At 37.4% G+C, this 20,102-nt stretch overlaps 1 protein-coding gene across 13 annotated transcripts in view; it reads left to right on the top strand.

Annotated features, from left to right (window-relative positions):
* The window catches only part of lrrfip2 (leucine rich repeat (in FLII) interacting protein 2), a 50,957-nt gene that overhangs the window by 4,953 nt on the left and 25,902 nt on the right, over positions 1-20,102 (top strand). For 4 of the 13 annotated variants that reach the window (XM_036575039.1, XM_036575042.1, XM_036575041.1 and 1 more), the window contains exons 2-7: positions 3,865-4,028; positions 10,365-10,451; positions 12,494-12,550; positions 16,505-16,558; positions 16,664-16,714; positions 17,773-17,847. In XM_036575039.1, coding sequence (XP_036430932.1) covers positions 3,939-4,028; positions 10,365-10,451; positions 12,494-12,550; positions 16,505-16,558; positions 16,664-16,714; positions 17,773-17,847 — 414 coding nt within the window. In that variant the 5' untranslated portion in view covers positions 3,865-3,938. Of the gene's footprint in view, positions 1-3,864; positions 4,029-10,364; positions 10,452-12,493; positions 12,551-12,945; positions 13,284-16,504; positions 16,559-16,663; positions 16,715-17,772; positions 17,848-20,102 lie in introns of those variants that run through there. The other 9 variants (XM_036575048.1, XM_036575049.1, XM_036575050.1 and 6 more) reach the window with 5 other exon arrangements.

The raw sequence follows: 20,102 nt of genomic DNA, 5'->3' as shown, positions 1-20,102 counted from the left end.
GTGTTCTGAATGTTTTTGAAATTAGATTATCTGTAAGCGTTGATGAATGGTTTGTGTTAACTGCTTGGAAGGGGAAAAAACAACAAACCGACCCAAAAAAAAGGAATTCAGCTTAAATTAATGCAGGACTCCAGGCTTACCTTTTTAAGTGACAGCACTGGGTAGCTAGGTTTTTGTGTTAGATGAGTGTTCAGTATTGAACCTAGCTGACATCAAGAGTAGTTATCCTAGTTAGTGCTAAAGACAAGTTACATCCAGCTGCCTTCTGCCTATGCCTATATGCTTAGCAACCTGCTCAGTTAAAAGCACTTGTTTCATAGTGGTAAGAGATAATGAACACACTTATTATTCCAATAGTATTCCAATACTAGCTCCGCAAATAATGAAATTAGCACATCCCTAGTACGGAGCTGTTAGCCTGCTGTCTGAGCTAGCACAAGCACCATGACCAGCACCACTCTACTGTCCTCGTTACCACTGATTACCATTGTTGTTACTAAGTTGTTGTAAAGGTGATTGTTTAACATTTATTGAGCGATACTCAGAATTTATTGGTTTATTAGAGAGAAATGAAACAGAGATTTGACACCTTCATAAAGAAATTTTACTGGCAAAATTGGCAAAAATCCACATGATTACTGTTTAACTGCTTCAGTAGGCATTCAGGGTGGGTTTTGAGGTTACACTGAATAGGACAGATATCCAGATATGCTTTGTAATTACTTATAAATGAAAAATGGACAGTGTAGTTTCCATGTGCTTATTTGTACATAAAATTGAAGCACTATAAATGAGCTCTGTAGGTAAAATGCCCTCCTAGACTTTTTTATTTTTGTGACTGCTCCCAGGACTGCTGCCAATTTACAGGGGAACCACGTGCTCCCCACTACTTTAGATAGTAATAGTTATGCTGTAATGTTGTCTACATAAACTTTGTCAGGTCATTTACAAGTGGCAGTGCATATTTATACTGATCTGACAGTCAATAAAGGCATTTGCACATTTTCCATTTTGTGAAGCCTAAGAAATGCAGACTGACTAACGCCCTCTGCTTCTATGTGACGATTTGGAGCAGATCTGGTTTGTAGTTTCCATCAAAACTGGCTTCGGGAGTGCTCGAGGAGAAGATTAAAGCTGGGGTAAATATGGGAGTGTTTACCGTTAGTTGTTTCAGACAGTGGTTTAGTTGTGAATTAGGGAACTGAGTCCATTCAGGATGTCAAAAATACCATGTTAAATAAAACTAATTATCAACCAGTTTTAGTTGAAATAGAAAATAGTAAACAACAAATAGCAACACTAACAACAGGCTGAGGCAGTGAGACAGTGAGATTCGCCTCCTGTCGATGGAAAATCTGCAGTTTTTGACTTGAATTAAGTTTAATTGGCTTCACAAAGGAGCAGTGAAAACTGTTTGTTGTCTTCTTTGCCTAACATGAGCTCTGCAGGTGAATGTGTTGTGTAAATGGAAAAACATTTTCTTGACATCCTTTCCAGTTTTGAGTAGGTGGCCAGTGTTCTTTGCTCACTAGAGTATTTCGTAGGTACTTTTATTTGTTAAGCATTGCCAACTGTCTTGTGAAGAGCATGCTGGGTAAACCAGTGGAGGAAACCTCTTTATCTTAACCTGAAGCCTCAGTTCTCTAGCTCCTGGCGCTCACCCCAAAGAACCGTTAACATCTCTTTGTCTTTCTTTAATTTGCCTAACATCATTATCATAAGCTCCACTGTCTGTTCTGCTGTTAACCGCCTAACTGTAATCAAATTTTTAGGCTTGTTGGTCAACTTTCATTAAATCCCTATTTTCTGTGAACTGTGTGAAGAGTTGCCCTGCAGAATCCTAGGTGTTAGTGTTAGTATATTTTTGGTAAAATAGTAGTGTTTTTCTGGAAGTTCAGGTTTTTCTACAAGATTTTTGATCATCTGCAGTAACTTTTTTGCCAGCTATGTCATTATTTTGTTGCAGAGTGGAGTACATATTTTTCTTGCTTTTTTTCTTGTAACTGTTGATTTTGTAAAAGCAGAAACTTTTTTTCATACATTTTACCATACAGTCTGTGCCTTTTACACACAACACTGAAAGTGAAAATAGTCATTGCTTTAGAAGCATTTTTATTCAGATTGGCATAGTTTTTGGGCTGCGTGTGTTTTTTGTAAGTGGCTATTTTGCCTAATGGTTAATTGACTTGTTCTTCAAGCAGGAGATCAGGGTTCAGGCCCAGCATAGGAAAGCACTGCTTGGGCTTCTAAAGCTACGTTCCTGCCAATCTAATTATGTCACTGCACCCTTAGCGATGACCGTAGCCCTAGCAGCCTTACTAGACTTCAGCGTAAAGTGCTTCTGTGCTTTAGAACAGTGTTACAGTCTTTTGGGACCTCTATGTGGTCCACTTTTTTCTCTGTCCTAGTTCCCAACATAGCAGTCAAGGACGCTGTGTGCCAGGTACATTTTTGCAGGGAGCTGATAGAGAAATAATCTACCCATCATTTTCACCCATTATTAATCAAGTAATTAGATTAAAAAAAAAAGGCCTAACAATAACAAACTCTTTGTAAGCTTTCAAAATATGTGTAAAAAAGTTTTAATTTAATTAATTTATGTTAATTAAAAAAAGTTTAAAAACATTGCGTGGTGAAAATGCATGTAAGAGGGTGTGTCCTTTGGGCTTTGTTTTGTGCTTTGAGAGGCAGCAGGAGAACTTAAAATATGCATTATCAGGGAATCTGCATAAGCACTGAGAGCTTCCCATTGGAGTCCCTGCGCAGTATTGTAATTAGATGTGGTTGCTCAATATACACTACATATCCAAAAGTTTGTAGACAGCTGCTCACCCAGCGTCTCTTCCAAAATCTGAGGTATTAGTAGCAAACTTCTTTCGTTAGATATTGAAACATTGCTGTTAGGATTTGGTTGTACTCAGCCACTAGAGCATTAGTGAGGTCAGATACTGATGTTGGAAGATTAGTTCTGGATCACAGATGCCACTCCAGCTCATCCCAAAGGCCTTAGATGGAGCTCCATCACTCCAGAGAGTGCAGCTCCACTGCTCCACAGTACAGTACTGCAGGGCTTTATACTGCTCTAGCTGATATTTTGGTGTTGGGCATGGTGACTGTAGGCTCATGTGCAGCTGCTTCAGATCATCTTATTCTTTTGGCAGTGCTTTTCTTTGGAGGTTACAAGCTGTGTTTGTGCAACTGAATGCCTGTCAGCAGTGAATGTGCATGAAAGCAGCTGAATTCACTAAAAGCCAGGGGTGTTGGGATACTTTTGAATATATATTATATATACAGACAAGTTGCATTGAGTGTGCTGTATGAAACTGAAAACCTACAGGATACATTGATTTGAACTGTCAGTGTGTTATAGTACAGAATTGGGTAAAGCAGTATAAAAAGCCAATATCAGAAATTAATAAAACAGGAATTTTGAGCAATTCTTTTTATGTTAAAGGTACGTAGAGTGCTGGAATACTCAAATTATTCAAAATCTCAATCGCTACAGTCCACACAGTGTGGAAGTGTGTTAGAGGTAGACTTGCTGATTCAGTTTTTTTTTATTGCAAATATCTGTTCAGTTTGAGAGCAAATAACTATAAAACATTAATGTGCATCTCACTTTCTTCTTTGCTCTGTGAAAGGAGGAATGCTTTTGTGAGGAAAATATTCATGCTAGGTACGGCATCTGTCTCTGCAATGCTGTGGCAAGGTTGTTGAGGGAGAAACATTGGAAAGTGCATAGTTGCTGTTTGATGCTTGATGTGTTTGGCAGATATTAGGTGGTTCATTTCTCCCAGAAACTACCCACTTATTTGTTTTTTCTTGGCGTGGACTAAATTGTCCTCTGTTTCTTTGTATTTCCAGAACACCACGAAACAAGTTAGATCACATTTTGGCTGTGGAACAGTCTTTGTGGAGCTAGAAACAGAGGAACAGACATGGGAACACCAGGTTCAGGACGAAAACGCGCTCCAATCAAGGACCGCTTTTCAGCTGAGGATGAGGCCTTGAGTAGCATAGCACGAGAGGTAAGTCCTTTATTTCTCTTTCTTGAGATGCTACAGTGTTACATTTTGTGTGCATATTTTGTTGATGAATTCTGTGTGTGATCGTGTCTGACCAAAGTTGTTCTTGTACAGTTTTATCCAACTTTCAGTATACAAAAGTATTGGGACACCTGCACATTACACCTACAGGAGCTTTAACGACATCCCATTCTAAATCAATAGGCATTCATATGGAGTTTGTCCCCCTTTGCAGCTATAACAGCTTCTACTCTTCTGAGAAGCTTTCTACAAGATTTTGGAGAGTGTCTGTGGGGAATTTTTGCCCATTCATCCAGAAGAGCATTTGTGAGGTCAAACACTGATGTTGGATGAGAGGGCCTGGCTCGCAATGTCTGTTTTACTTCATCCCAAAGGTGTTGGATGGGGTTGAGGTCAGGGCTCTGTGAGGGCCAGTCAAGTTCTTCCACACCAAACTCACCCAGCCAGGCCTTTATGGACCTTGCTTTGTCCACTGGGGCTCAGTCATGCTGGAACAGAAAAGGTTCTTCCCCAAACTGTTCCCACAAAGTTAGAAGCATACAATGTTCAAAATGTCTTGGCTTGCTGAAGCATTAAGATTTCCCTTCACTGGAACTGAGAGGCCTAGGCCAACCCCTGAAAAACAACCCCACAGCATTATCGCTCCTCCACCAAACTTTATAGATGGCACAGTGCAATCAGGCAGGTAACGTTCTCCTGGCATTTGCCAAACTCAGACTCATCCATCAGACTGTCAGATAGGGAAGAGTAATTTGTCACTCCAGTGGCGGTGTGCTTTACCCCACTCCCCCCAACGCTTGGCATTGTGCATTTTGATCTTAGGCCTGTGTGTAGCTGCTCGGCCATAGAAACGTATTTCATGAAGCTCCTAACGTGCAGTTCCTTTGCTGTTGTTGCTTCCAGAGGCAACTGAGAACTCTTTAGTGAATAGAGAGAATAAGCACTGCACGCTTCAGCACTTGGCGGCCCCACTCTGAGTTTACCGCTTCGTGGCTAAGCTGTTGTTGCTTCTACGTGCTTCCATTTCACTACAGTAGCATTTACAGTTGACTGGGGCAGATCTAGCAGGACAGACATTTCACAAACTGACTTGTGGCAGTGGTGGCTTCGTTTGACAGTGCTATGTTTAAAGTCACCAAGCTTATCAGTACGACCCATTCTGCTGCCAGTGTTTGTCTATTGAGACTGCAGTAAAGATATTTATTGTGCAAAATAGTAAAAAGAAAACTGAGCATATGTAGATAAATCTGTCGGTATTACTTTCTAGCATTATTGCCATGGGCCCAGCAAAAGTGGTGGGGAATGTTGTTTCATGGCTTCTTATTTGGCTTTCTGGTTTCTGTTTGAATTTTCCATTCCACCTTAAATGAAGCATCAGTTACATTCTGAATGTAACTTATGCAGCATGTAAGCATTTCAGGTAAGTAGCCAACTTGAGCTCAGATTTCTCAGGTCATTTGTTTTATGCTTGTGCCTTCGACCATGAGACAGTGTGCTTCAGTACCAGCTGGTCCTCGATATGTTTCAGGCACAAGGCAAGACAGCGTGATACAGCTGATTGAGTCAGATAAGCAGAGCTTTTCTAATGATAGAAAGCAACACTGCCCCTGCTTTATAATTTTCATATTTACATGGCATTATTTTGTTTCTGCATTTAAAAGTGATATTTTTCATGTGGTTTGTTGTGATGAAGAAGGAAGTAAGTGGTTGCTGTGTCATTCTTAAATGCGTGTGCACCACAAAACAATTGAACAGCTGATGATGCAATTTCCCCCCAAAAAATAAAAATAAATAAATAAATAGTGACCTGAAAAAGACTAGTCCTTCTGCCTCCACAAGACGGTCCGTCGGCCCTGATGGGTCTAAGAGTTGTTTACAATCCGCAGTCCCAAACTTAACCTGTCCCAGAGCTGGTTACTGGTTAAAAAGTGATCCACCATCATGAGACAGAAAACCCAGAGTTAGATAGAACGAAGATTAAAGTTAGCTGGCTAATGACTGCAGACTGTTTTGTTTTGATTAAAATGGTACTGAATATATATTTATTGTAATCTACTCTCTGTGTTTAGACCTGATGAAAACAACTCTGTGGAAACAACTGATGAATATCTCTGAATTGTTCTCTGATATGAAAAATGGTTTGTCATCATAAAGGATACAGCAGGCGACATGTTCACACTCAGCTCTGTTTTGTCTGAGATGTGCTGATATGTGGATATTCAGGTTCTGCCAGTTTGAGCTACATTTGTACCTTATTAAGCAGGACTGCCTTTGCAAAAGCAGTGGCTTGTAAAAGTTCAGTTAGAGCTCCAGCACTGAGCCAGTATTATGTACATCCACTACACCGGTATCTGCTGGTGCCCTTTCTCTGCGACACTGTCAGATAAAATTAACTTGCATTAGCGTGACATTTTAATAACTGGTCCTCAGTTTAGCCAACGCAAAAGGAAAACAATGGATAGAGATTACATGGACTCACTTTTGGCAGTACCTGTATTAGGTTTATTAGTTTGTTACCAGTGTTGAAGCTTGAAAGAGGACGCAGCACTGATCATTTGAGCATCATACAGAGAACTTCAGATTTATCATTGGGCCTGTTTGTGTCATGCTCTTTCTACCAATGTGTTCTTTCATAGAAACTGCTGTGAGTCTGGCTTTACAGAATCCTGGCAGAAATCTTGTTCAGCCTAATAACAAATTCTCAGTTTTTGTGCAAAATATCTAAATTTACAGTGCGCTGTTCATTTTAAATTATATTTATTGTATGTGCATATTAAAGAATGTACTGTTAGAATAGATCTTGTGCTGTTTTTATTTATTTATTTTTAACCATCATTCAATTAAGGCCTGACTGATTAAATAGGTTAGCTGAAAATATTGGCTGATATTGTCATGGTTTTATCAGTATTGGTGAAAATACTGCAGGCGACATATGAGATTTAGTTTTGCATCTGAAATATTAGGCAAAAACGTTTGGTTGTGACCCTGAGGAACCCGATATGAAACACCCCCTGTTTAACTATGACAGCAATTAGAAAAAAAATCACAATTAGATATTTTCCCCAAATCTAAAATCTATTTTTTTTTTATTTCCATTAGGCTGGTTTTGGTTGTCTGCAACAACATAGTGATGTAACTTTTTAACCACATGAACCTGATGAGCCTGGTACTGAGCTCCATAGAAACATAAAGCCACTCACTTAAATCTGCTGCCAGTTATATCTCAACAAATGGGCAACAGTAAAATCATTTTATCTATCAATTTCAGCTTGTAGAACCGGAGCTTCTGTGTACTGCCTTGTTTTCTATCACTGTGCAAAATATGCCTGAGGCTTCCTTTCTTATTGGATGCACTGTGATTGTTTTTCCAAGCAAGCACATGAGCTCATTCAGAGCACAGTCCAGATCAGTTAATGCATCTTATTGTTTTGTTTAATTAGAGTAATGATAGAACCTCTTTGTTATTATGCTTCTAAACTTTAGAACTCAGTTTCAGCTTTTATTAGGAACTAAAGCTTGAAACATTTGAAAATATCTCTTCAATTTAGTTAGTAAATTGCTGCTTTTCTTTTTCTTTTTTTGTATTGATCTTATTTGCTTTGTTATTGATTATGAACTTTAATAATATATAATAATATATAATAAAAATATTAACTTTCATTTTTTTTTCCCCTTATGTTGCTGTTACTGAATGGTAGCTATAATAGAAGAAGCGAAAGTATTTTCTTTTTCTCCGAATTAAAATTTCAGAGTTTTCAACTTTTTTAGATCACATTCTTTACCCATCACATTAGCACAACAACAGCATTCAGGAATTGTACGTTTAACAGAAAACAGTAGATAAAATTGCAGAAATAACCACGTTTTGTGTTGACCTTAAAGGGTTAAACTGCGAACTGGCCGCAATAAGGTGTTAAATCATTATTTTTGTTTTGGGTCAGAAATTCATATCCACGCATCCCTAGTTTGAGTCTGTCTGTTTTGTCTGAAAGTAAAATGGAGCACTGTGGATATTCAGCTTGGAGGATGTTAAACGTTTGTCATGTAGTAATTCTGTCCCTCTAATACAGGTTTCTGGAGTTGCATGCTAGTTGTTGGTGTGTGTTTCTGCTGCAGGAGCTGCTCAGATTTCTAGTTTCAGTCTCATGATGAAGGCACAGATGGGCTAGATGCACAGGCTATAGATAGGTCAGAGACACTGGACTCAGCCACACTGCTCTGCAGACCAGGTCATACTGTCAAGACAGCCCAACAGGTGCAGATCACAGAGTGCAGACCACATACACAAACCACACCACACCACACATATCAGTCCTGTCCCAATTGGCGGACTTGCAGTCCCTTGACCCTCATTTGTGCATGCCCACAAGGATCACAAGGCTGTTGGGAGGTCCATTTCTCATTTTGGTGTTCAGAGCGGTGCTCATGAGCACCCTCTATCTGCTTGTAGAAGATGACTGTTCATTTCTGGAGATTACTACAGGCAAAAAAGCGCCAGGGCTGCTGTGGTAGAGTGGTGCTTTGCATGAATGATACAATATAATGTGAATAGTAAGGGGTAAAAATGAATAATTAAATAAATGCGTGTAATTAGTTGGCCCACGTAATGAATACATAATCATGGGCCTCAGCTCATTTTAGTTAGAACAAAACCTCCAAACTCCAAAATGGTAACTTGACAGTTGAAGGAAAAAACCTTTTGATCAAACTTCTAATTGATATAGATGCAACAAAGTTATTTTTAATTTTAGGTCATTTTGTTGGTCCATTCATCATGAATTTTTTACACAATGTAAAGAGCAGTTTTCAAATAAGACAAAAATAGAAAAAAAGGACAAAAATTGCCATTCAAGGTTTTGTCCTAAAAGGATCTTTTACTGCATCTTGACTGCATATGTGTTTATATTATGGGAATTAACAGGTTTACTTTGTATTTCTTTTTTGAGTGAGCTAATGGTTGGGTTTTCAGTGTTTCATAGTTGGCCGTGGCTATATTTGCAATACATTTGCGATGATTACATAATGGGGATCTTGAAGCACATATCATGCAGAAAGTTTAATTTCCTGAAGAAAGTAAAGAACAGCGAAGTCATGATTAGTATATCATTCTTCCTTCGTTTACTAAAAATTAGACCTGAGTGGAAAAATCAAAATTATGGTTATTTTTGGAAAAATATCAGCCTTTTTGCAATTTCTGATTCCAATTAGTTTTGGAAGCTTGCCATCCACCTCTATAATGTGTGTGTGTGTGTGTGTGTGTGTGTGTGTGTGTGTGTGTGTGTGTATATATGTGTGTATATATATGTATGTATGTATGTATGTGTGTGTATGTGTGTATATATATATATATATATAAGTGCTAAATATTCATTTCTACAAGGTTCAATTTGGCTTGAATTTGGCTTCTTATTCGACCGTTTTTTGTTCATAGTTTCTGTTCCACCTTAAGAGAAGCAGCAGTTAGATTGTGGCACCTCTACAGGCACCATATTTAAGGTGGAATGGGAATTTTGATAAGATGTCTACCTCAGTATAATGGTTGTGATAAAACTAAGTGAGGAAGAATTTCAAGCAGTAAACTGGTTCTCTACTCACTACTCCCTTTTTATATATATTTTAACAAATTATGTTTTAACAAAATGTATCAGTGTGCATGTACATGAATATGCCTGCCATTAACAATGTAGTTTGTCTTCTTAAAAGCTGTGAGAGGCACAAGTGACTTCAGGCGTGAGGTTGATGAGGGTAAAGCTTTACCCAGATTACTCACCCATTCCAAAACACTGGGCCAAGCCCAAAATACCAGTGTTTTTTAAAAATGGTTTTGGCCTGGTCACAGTCCAGATTTAAACCCTGTGGAGAATATTCGGTCTCACATTAAACACAAACTAGCTTGGCAGTGTGTTTCAACTGTATGAAGCCAGCAGTGCTGAGTAGAACAATATTGACTCTTATTTTTGTAAAAAGCAAGTTTACCCACAAGACTTCAACGTTTGAAGAAACCAAAGGGAAAAGCTTTTCCATACTAAGCTACTTTATTTATTTATTACTGTCTCTAGAAATACTGGTGTAAATGTACATATTCACCAGTCATTTACAGAGCCTACTTTTGCAGATTGTGAGCCCACAAGAGCAACATTAACCTAATTAGAATACAGTCATAGATTTATGTTCCCTCTTGCTTTAAGCAGTCACAGAAAGTGCAGACACTGTTGGGCTAACTGTGATGTCCTGCATTGTGAAATACTGCTTATGATTCTAGTGTCAGTTCAAAAATTCGTTCACAAACGTGGTTTTTGTCGTCTTTATGTTCTTTAGGCAGAGGCCAGACTTGCTGCAAAGCGGGCTGCCAGAGCAGAGGCACGAGACATCAGAATGAGAGAGCTGGAGCGGCAACAGAAAGAGGTAATCAACATCTCTGCTGTTCTAGAGGGGTTTAGCACTATTCCACAAATTAGAACTGCTAATTAATTTCCAGGTTGGGAGCTTGATTGGATATGTTTTGATCGAGCTTTAGAGCAATTGAAGGCTTTCCGTTATTTTTGAAAGTTTGATTTTTTATGACTTTGGATGTGAACGAGTCCTGTAGTGTGACCTGGTCAGCAGCGTAACTGATCAACTGATTCAGGCAACAACCAATGAAAGACCTTGCAGAGTGAAATAAGGCAAAAAGACATGCACACAAAAAGTATGCACTTCACGTGTGCAGCTGCTCTGGGAAGATGGAGGAGTTGCTTGCTGAACTGAGGGAATGAGCAGGTGATTTTTACAATGTTTGGAGCAGAGATTTAAGCAACTCTCTTAAAGCACAAGCAAGTCCAGCAAAGTTTCAGCTTTGATGGCATCATGTGATGATGGTGAGATTTTAGATTTTGCGTGCTTTTTGCACCTGAAACATGTGTGTGTGTGTGTGTGTGTGTGTGTGTGATGTGCCCTTAAAATAATAATAAAAAAGAGAATTTAGACTGAGGTTAGTCTGATATGCTCTCCGTTTTCCATTTTATTTTTCCATTTGCAGTGTAACTTTGCCTTTAAACTCTTTATATTACTTTTCCCTTATTGTTTATTGGAGGTAGGAATTGATACTAAGTTAGCTTTTGAATTAGCATGAAATGAGATCCAGTTCAGAAACGACACTGTTTTTTTTTTTTTTGTTTTTTTGTGTAGAGATATTCAGCTTTCTTTTTTTAATTTGAAATTTAAAATTCATAATTGACTGCTTGTTTTAGTTTTAGTTACTTTTTGAAGTAGTTGTCTTTTGCAACTGGTGAAACTATTTTAAATATAGTTGTAAGTGTTGTGCTTTCTTTTTTTTTTAAAATAACAATGAATGATTACATCATCTGTCACAAAATATAAGAAAAGGCCATTTTGAAAACTGAATATTGCTCAACTGTAGTCACAGATGTTAAGTGTTGCAGCAGTTTTGTGATCTGAGTTTTTGTCTCAGGACTCACAGATATTACATCATCTGTCACAAAATGAACCTACGCTTAGATTTTCATGTAAACATTCTGAAAATGTGATGGCTGGATGAACAGCAAAGAATTTATGGTTGAGAACTGTGTAGAAGAGGGTGTGTCTGACTAACTGTGGACTCTAAAAAAGGCTTATCTTTCAAGATATGAACAGAAAGTATTCTTCCACCATGGTTGCTGTGTAGATGTTTTTGCGATATCTTGTGAATAGAATCGTAGTACGTTTAAGAAATACAAAGAAAAGGGAATTTCATTGACCTCTTGTAATCCAGGCTGTGTATTTTCATGCTCTCTAGCTAGTACAGAACCTTCTAGGTAGGAGGTACAGCATCTGAAGTTTAGTTTTTCTAATTCAGAAGGAATTCTGCAGCTGGAAGTAAATTGTGGTTGTTTCTCCGGAATGGTGAGAAGAAGACCTCAGCATTTGTGGGTTCTTGTATTCTGCTGTTCTGAGTGATGCCTGAAAATATATCGTTACAGTTCTGACTGGCGTTTCTTTTTGCAGTAGTGCGAAAAGCAGTAGCAAAGCAGGGTTGACAATGAGGTCAAACTGGTAATTTTGGTGAAATGCATATGATCTAAAAGAGTGTTTGTGCTCTGTTTTGTTTTCAAACAATGCTGTGGGTCTACCAGTCCAGCAAGCTAACAGTTGATTAGACCTGTTGCTTAAACTTGTTAATAAACCTACATTAATGTAAAGTCTAAACCTCTACATGTTTAAAAAACTATTTACTACACTTTCTGTGGATTGACATCACACACAATAGTGAAATAAGATGCTACAGATTTACAGTGGTTGGATCTCAGATGCTGTTTCTTTTACATAACAGATTAAATTGTGAAGGAGTTCAAACTACAAATTGTTTGTATTTTTTACTTGCCACTTTTGCATTCAGTGCTCAAAAAATTCTCTGTTAAATTGTTTTGAGGAGATGCACAAAGATTTTTCTTCTTGCCTTTTCTTTACAGCTCTCTTATCACCACACCTCCTCTAGTAGGAAGTGGGGGCAAATCCACCAGTGGATGGTATGAAATGAATTAGATAAGTTTGAACATGCATGTTTTTTTTTCCACCAAGCTAATGATGGGATTCATTATGAGTCTCTAACATGTGTTTCAAAGAGCAGGCAAAACCACTCCTATTAACGGTATGAATAACTTGTGTGCAGTGTCAGCGTGTTTGCTTAACAGAGGTTTCCTGTGGAGTTTGACTTTGGTTCCAGTGTGTGGTGCCACGTTATCTTGTAAGGTTTTGTTTCTTACTGTTTTTTTTCTTGGGAGATTTTGTTTATTGAGGATGACTTTTGGAGCAGTGATATTGTTGCTATGTGCGTCACTTAATTTGGATTCACGTCTAACAAAATGAAAGTAAAGACGATTGTTATTGACCAGAAATTACACTACTTATATCTGATGGCGTCTTGTTGCATGACTCAACCTTTGTACAGAAGGGTGTGTTTGCATGTGCTTAGACTAGCGCTACAGCAATAACCACAACACCATGATAGCAGCATGCCGACAATGGTGGTGGGCGCGTCACAGTGCATATTCCCTTTACTTTTTCTTCTTTTGCCACGATGCCACAGCAACGTGAAATTTTTAACCACTCTGCTTCTGGACCTCTCCCCTGCCTCCTGTGTTATCCTTGCCTTTTTTTGTGGCAGCGTGCAGCCAGCACTGCCATAGCAGTCATGCGCACATGAAGCGCAGCCTGGCTTTCGCTTTTCTCATTGAGTGTTGCATGAGCACAGATGGAAAGGTATTTGATGATTTGTCACTCATCAGATTTGTCACTTGTGTGTAAAAACTAAAGCTTTGCAGAAAAGTTCTCTCATCTGGTAGCTTGAAAAATGTCAATTTGTATCATATCAAATTGAATTATGAATTTTGGTACTAAAGACAGTCATTCTGTAGTTCTGTAAGTATTCTAAGGTAAACTAGTATAAATAGTTTGCAACAACTGAACCGTTTATTCTTCTTTAATGCTGTGGGCAGTTGTGGTTTGGTTTTATGTCTAACTTGCTTTTCTAAGCCAACATCTGCATATCTGTAGAATTGGAATTTAACTAATAACACAGAGTCGGTTCCTCAGTTCGTGTTTTGAGTGTTCAAGTAGTGTTGTATAATCCTAATAGCAAAACACTCCTGCATTTAGTCAGTCGTTCATGCTATCAGTAAACATATATGACGGTCAAATTTATGAACCGTCCTGTAAATTTGTTATGACTAACTGATTTCCTTATGGAAGCCCCACTCTGTGTTCCATGAAGATGTATTGTATTGTATTGTGTAATATTTTATTTTTCTTCGGACCTTAAATAGCTTAGATGCATTTCATGCGCAGAGCGAAGTAAGAGAGAAGTAAGTTCAACCTGAAAGAAACTGAATTATTGTGAATTAATATCATTAATATTAGAAGGCCATACTTAGATGAACCAGCTACTTAAAAAAAAATCTGAGCTTATTATAAAAGGACAAATCTAACTGAATAAATAGGAATACAGAAACATAATAGAGTGACTAACAAGGACTATTGTGAAGCTGAAAAAAGAGAAGCCTTCATAAAGTGAAAATAATATATAATATATATATATATATATATATATATATATATATATATATATATATAATATATATATAATGTGTACTGTTTTCTGACTGTATCATCCTACTTCTCCTAGTGATATCAGAAGGATTAGGTTTCTTAGTGCACGAGCCTAAAATAGCGCTGGTATGCGTAATCATATCAAACACTTCTCACATTCCCTGAATATAGCAGGAGAGACAAAATGCACATAGAATTTTTGTTCTTAGTTAAAACTTTTCTTTAAATGTTGGTTTCTATAGTGTAGAGTTCTCACAGGATGAAGTAAATGGGATCGTCTTCATCGGCATGGTCAACATGGTGGAAAGAACATTGAACTATTCTAGAATAAAATATATTCTAGAGTAAACATTTTACAGTATCTCTTATTACATTTTCTAAATGAGATCAACATATAAACGTTTAACCTGTAGACTTTGTATATAAAACAACAGATGTCAGGGTTATTTACTGAGGTTTACCAAATGAACGCATTTACAAAGGCTCCCATTTGTTGTTCTTTTAAAAAGCATACCTGTCCCTAATGTATCCTTACTATGAACATATAAAAAAAGGATGCATTTTATCATGGTCTTATAAATAGCTCATTATATAATCTAATAATAATAATAGTATAATAATAATCCATTACGTTTATATATATATATATATATATATATATATATATATATATATATATATATATATATATATATATATATATATATATATATACTTTTTTCATGGCTTGTAGTTTGCTTAAAATAATTAAAACTATCTTACAGCATTTAACTTGGTGCAAGGCAATATTGATAAAATTTACTATCACAGTATTTTCAGAATATCACTTCATCAGATGATAATTAAGTTTGCATTAATACCTTTAATTATCTAATGCTTTGAGTTATTCTATTCTGCTTCTTCTAAAATGACACCAGATAGAACGTTATACTGTGTTGTAAACATTAACAGACACAGACCACATTTCCAGAAAGGAAATTTACTTTTTAGTTACTGAACTTTTTAGTTACTTACTTTTTCAAAATAAAATGAAACGCTCAAAGTTGTTTTTTGATTATCAGTATTAATCATTTTTCACCTCAATACCTCTAGACAGGCTGTCAACCTAGAAAGTGTAGCAACAGATCAAGTCTGATGATCATCAGATAACCTGGGATTAACCCTGGTCAATAATTAGTCTACTCGAATGCTCATGGCAGACTCTACCCACATGCAGTATTGTACAAAAGTCAGTCACCACCCATCATTTATTTCCAGTCAAAATGTCCATTAAGTACAAGGTACTCTTTTTTCAGGAGATTTAGACTAGTTAATCTACTTGCAAAAGGAAGAGAAAATCAAAGGAAATAAGTGGACAAAACAGGAGTTTCAAAACATTGTGGTAGAACACCAGAACTGTCAGATCAGCAAAAGATCTGCAGGTGTTTGTCCATCCTTCCACTGAGAGAAGACAACTCAGCGCTATGGGTCTGAAAGGATGTGTAGCTGTCAAGAAGCCTCGCAGAGAAAAAAAGGAAATGGACAAAGAAGAAAAAAATTTAACAGAGAAGCTGCTGGTGTTCTCAGAACAATGGACTGTCCACCGTAGAGTCCACATCTCAACATCGTTGGATGTGTTTGAGAACTTGTATTGTGAGAACCAGAAAAATGCAACTTCTAAGACTGAACTGTGATGGGGAAAAATATCCCTGTAGATTTCTTTGAAAAACTGAAAGCAGGTCACTTGAAAAGAATGGAAACTGTAATAAAGGCAAAGTGGACACTCTAAATACTGGAAAAAAAAAAACATATTTAGCTGTTGAGCCTTCTGTTGTCTGCTTTTTTTTTGTTGTTAATTAAAAACTAATAACTTGTTTTTCGTAGCTATTTTGACTCTTTTGACTGGAAATGAAATTATGGTCTCTGACTTTTGCTAAGCACTGTGCTTATCTTCTGGACCCCTTTCTCTGGCCTTGGTCTGAGTGGACAGTGGCAGATGATGTGCATTTGTTTCTCTTGACATCAGTGTGTGTATTGTTCCACAAGGCAACTGTTTTGTTGGTGGTAGTGGAAAACACACTTGCTGTGCCAGTTATTTTGCCAGTTGGATAAAAAACAGCGATGGGTGGCTGGTTTTCATTCTGCTGCGCATGTTACAGCATGTGTTGAATTTACTTGCAGGCTAAAAAAAAAAAAATCTCTCTTTGCAATTCCTCATTCACTAATTCTTCATTCCTCAATAATCCAGTTATTCACTCTTTTACTCGCTTAACAGTGATCTGAAGTAAATGCACTTCACTTCTTTTACTGAAAGTCACTTTAAAGACCCCCACTACCAACACCATCCCACTGTTTGTATGTTGCTTATTCTTTATCTGTCCTCCTCCCTGCTTCAGGCTGACACAGAGAAGGCCCGGCACAGCCATCGATCCAAAAGCCATAGTCATCGGGTTTGTATCTCAGCTTGTCCTCATGTCTCTTTAGATGCTCTTATTTTGTTCCTCTGTTGTCTGAATCTCCTCTCTATTTTTCCTCTTTCCTCCATTTCTCCTCAGAAGGGCCTGGAGGATGATGTTATGTCGGTTCGGAGTAGTGGAAGTTACAGGGTGTGTGAACAATGTGTCTATGAATCTTGCGTTTTCTGTTAAGCATGATGTTAATCACATGTGAATGTGTGCATATATGATATTTCAGATCAGAAAGGTTTTGTATTAGACATTGTTAAGGGTAGGTTTTCAACAATTCTGCATAATTAAATATTTGAGATGTAAACAAAGCCATTCAGAGTGGTTTGATGTGAAATCAGTGTTCATTGTAGAGAAATTTCTTTACAGTGGTGGTGATAGGAACCAGAGGCCACAGTGTCCATCACACAGATAATAGCTGTATTGTAATGTTGATGAATAGTGGTAAAACTGAAAAAAACTTTTTAATCCCATTTTACATCCTACATGCACCTCTCATTTTTTAAAAAATATGTTTTAGGCCGAAGCCTCTGTGTAAAACTCTCTGAAAACAGTGTCTCAGGCATCAAGCAGCATATTTGTAAACATTTGAGCATTGCAGCCTTGTGATTTACGAGTAGACTAGGTACAGTTGTATGCAGAAGTCTGGGCACCCACTAGTCAAATTACATATTACAAATTTTTCATTTTTCTAGTTTTTAAGTTCACCAGATATAAAGTAACTGTGTATTACTATTTGCAGAAATGTTGTTTTGCTGCAGAGGTTGTGTTTACTTCTTTTCACTTCAAAAATCAACTAAATATGTAGCCAGATGGCCCAAACTTTTGCATACAACTTTATTTACAGATTGAGTACACGAGTGGACAACTACTCATACACATCTCGTGTTAAGTGTTTTAAACTGTAACACATTTGACTGTCAACAGGCACTGCTGACAGCTATGACAAGTAATGTGTCCTACGGCAGTAAGTCTCCCAGTCCGAAATAAACTAGTAACAGATGTGTAATGAGAAGCACAACGAGTATTTGAAGAGTTCTGTAATGTTGCTGCAGCTTGCTGTTACTCAGGAGAACTAGCTGCTTGTGTGATTTATGATTGTAGATAGCTAGTCTTTTCGTCCTTTGTTTGCAAATGAGTGTCAAAATATAGGCTTACCTAACCCTTGATTTTTCATTTTGTTTTTCTATCTTTTAAAGTCATCATCTTCATCGCTGCTAGGCAACTCTCATTCCTCCAGCCGGTCTAGCACATCTAGGAGAAAAGGCTTGGTGGTGCGTCTCTGTGCTTGTTATTGCTTGGAGTGTTGTTTTTAAGTTATTGACCGTGAGATGTGTGCATCTGTGTTTATTTCTAACATGCCAACTAAAAGCTCACACTTGTAACATGGTAACTAACAAAAAACTATAGATGTTGTACATTTTCATGTTTAAGTTGTTAATCATTGAAGTGCTAACCTTACAGATCGTTAAATACAAAGACTCAACATCACTTTAAAGACTTAAAATCACTTTAATGAAGGACTTCGTCCAAAAAGTAATAGTAATTTTGCTTAGGTTACATTGTTAGTGTTTTCACTGCTTATTGAAATGAGCTCAGCATAAATGTGTACATGTAGCATGCTTTAAACACGAATTAGTAAATATATACATATGATTTAGAGTATTGGTACTGAATTTGCACTTGGAGCTGTAATTTCAGTATAATAGTATTTGGTAAAATAGTATTAGGCCTGTTACTAGGACTGGGTATTGTTCACAATTGTTCAATATTGATATTAATACCAGAACCTTGACTTCAGTGCTTATTCATGACCCATAGTTTTTTTTTTTTTAAACTGTAATCTGTTGTGGTCAGTAGATATAGCCACTTCCATTACCTCACACTTCTTTCTGGTTAATGCCGCACCCACTTCCAGTTTATGATTTGAAACCGGAAGTGGGTGTGGCATATACCAGAAAGAAGTGAGAGGTAATGGAAGTGGCTATATGTACTGACCACGACAGATTACAGACTATCAGACTACTTATCAGCAGTCAACATTTTAGAACAAGCTTGCTTTGGTGTTGAATGACAGTTTTTCAGCACTCAGTAGTATTGAAGTTGTTCAGACAGTGCCATACGGGTATTGAATTTTGATACCCAGCCCTAGCTGTCACTATAGATTATATTAATAATCGAGTAAGTCACCACTTATTTTGATGACTAATAGAGTAGTCAGAACTTGACATAGCCTGTCAAATGTTCTAAAGTACTTTACTGGAGTGCCTCTCAGTCCAGAAGGAATTGCTAATTATTTTATAAGTTGTATCAGGTGTGTTGGGAGCAGAGAAAACTTTTAAAATATGAAAGATATCTACTGAAAATTACATATATGGAAGTCCAGTGGCAAAAAATGCAAAAGTGTGTCCAGTAAGCAGTTTCTTACTGTCAGAGACAATTCAAAGTATGGATTATCATGCAAATTGTCAGCTAAGGATTGGGAATATGGATTTTCATTAATGTTTTTTCTTTTAAAAGGTAATTGACTATGTACTTCAGTCTAGCTTGCCAGCCCAAAACAACAGATGGAGGTCCATGTTACTTAGTTTTGTCCCGGAAATAAACAAGGCAGTGCTAGTTACAGTGAATTAGTAATGTAATATCCAACTGTCAGTCATGGTGATATGCTTGCTGCTAGTCTTTCACTGTGTGGAATCACTCCTGCATCTGAAAAGTACAAGGTGGATATAAGATGTCATCAGCTCTTTTATTAGGCCCTTTCTGGATAAAAGTCAGAGCTGATGCAAAAGTAGAGCATCTTTGCTTCTTCTAATAGCACAGCACTTTCCCTCTGTGAAAGACATTTAGAGCAGTTTCACCCTTGGCCTGAATACTGGGATGGATTCTGAGCTCTTCTGGGGGAGGGGCTCATTATCTTAGGTTTGTTTTCATGTAGGAGAATTTCTTCCCAGCTGTGGATTGATTTCAGTTCTATAGGCCACCTTTGTGCGCACAGTAGAGAGCTGCACGAGGATGAAATTATATCCTCACCCCAACAGTCCCTGACACCTCTTAACACCATCCCCACCTGCTTCAACACTGTTCACTCCCCATCACCACATTACCCGTCACTGTCCTCACTCCATCTCCATGTACCTCAACAGTGTCACCATCTTACCCCAGATTTATAACTCTTAGGGGTATACCAGTATATTCCCTCAAACGACATAACATATTAATATAACAGTTCATCTGAATTATTTTCTTTACACTTTTGAATAAGTTTTCATCAAGAGACACATTTTCTCACTATAACAGTATTGCTAAAATATGTAGCCACTTGGGTCTTACGTCAACAGGTAATCTCCACTAGTTAAAATCTATACTGTATTTGATCTTGTTAATACCCTTTTCACATGAACAAATATCACTCTAGCTTTGTGGCTTATTATTCAGTCAAACAGTCTCCTATTACCATCTTAACAGCAAATGAAATGACTGACCTTTGAACAAACAAACAAGTTTTGTTCATTCTGATCTCTGTGTT

Source organism: Colossoma macropomum, unplaced genomic scaffold (assembly GCF_904425465.1).
Source record: "Colossoma macropomum unplaced genomic scaffold, Colossoma_macropomum, whole genome shotgun sequence".
NCBI lineage: Eukaryota > Metazoa > Chordata > Actinopteri > Characiformes > Serrasalmidae > Colossoma > Colossoma macropomum.
The sequence above is the reverse complement of the archived record's forward strand: the minus strand, read 5'-3'. Positions and strand labels throughout refer to the sequence as shown.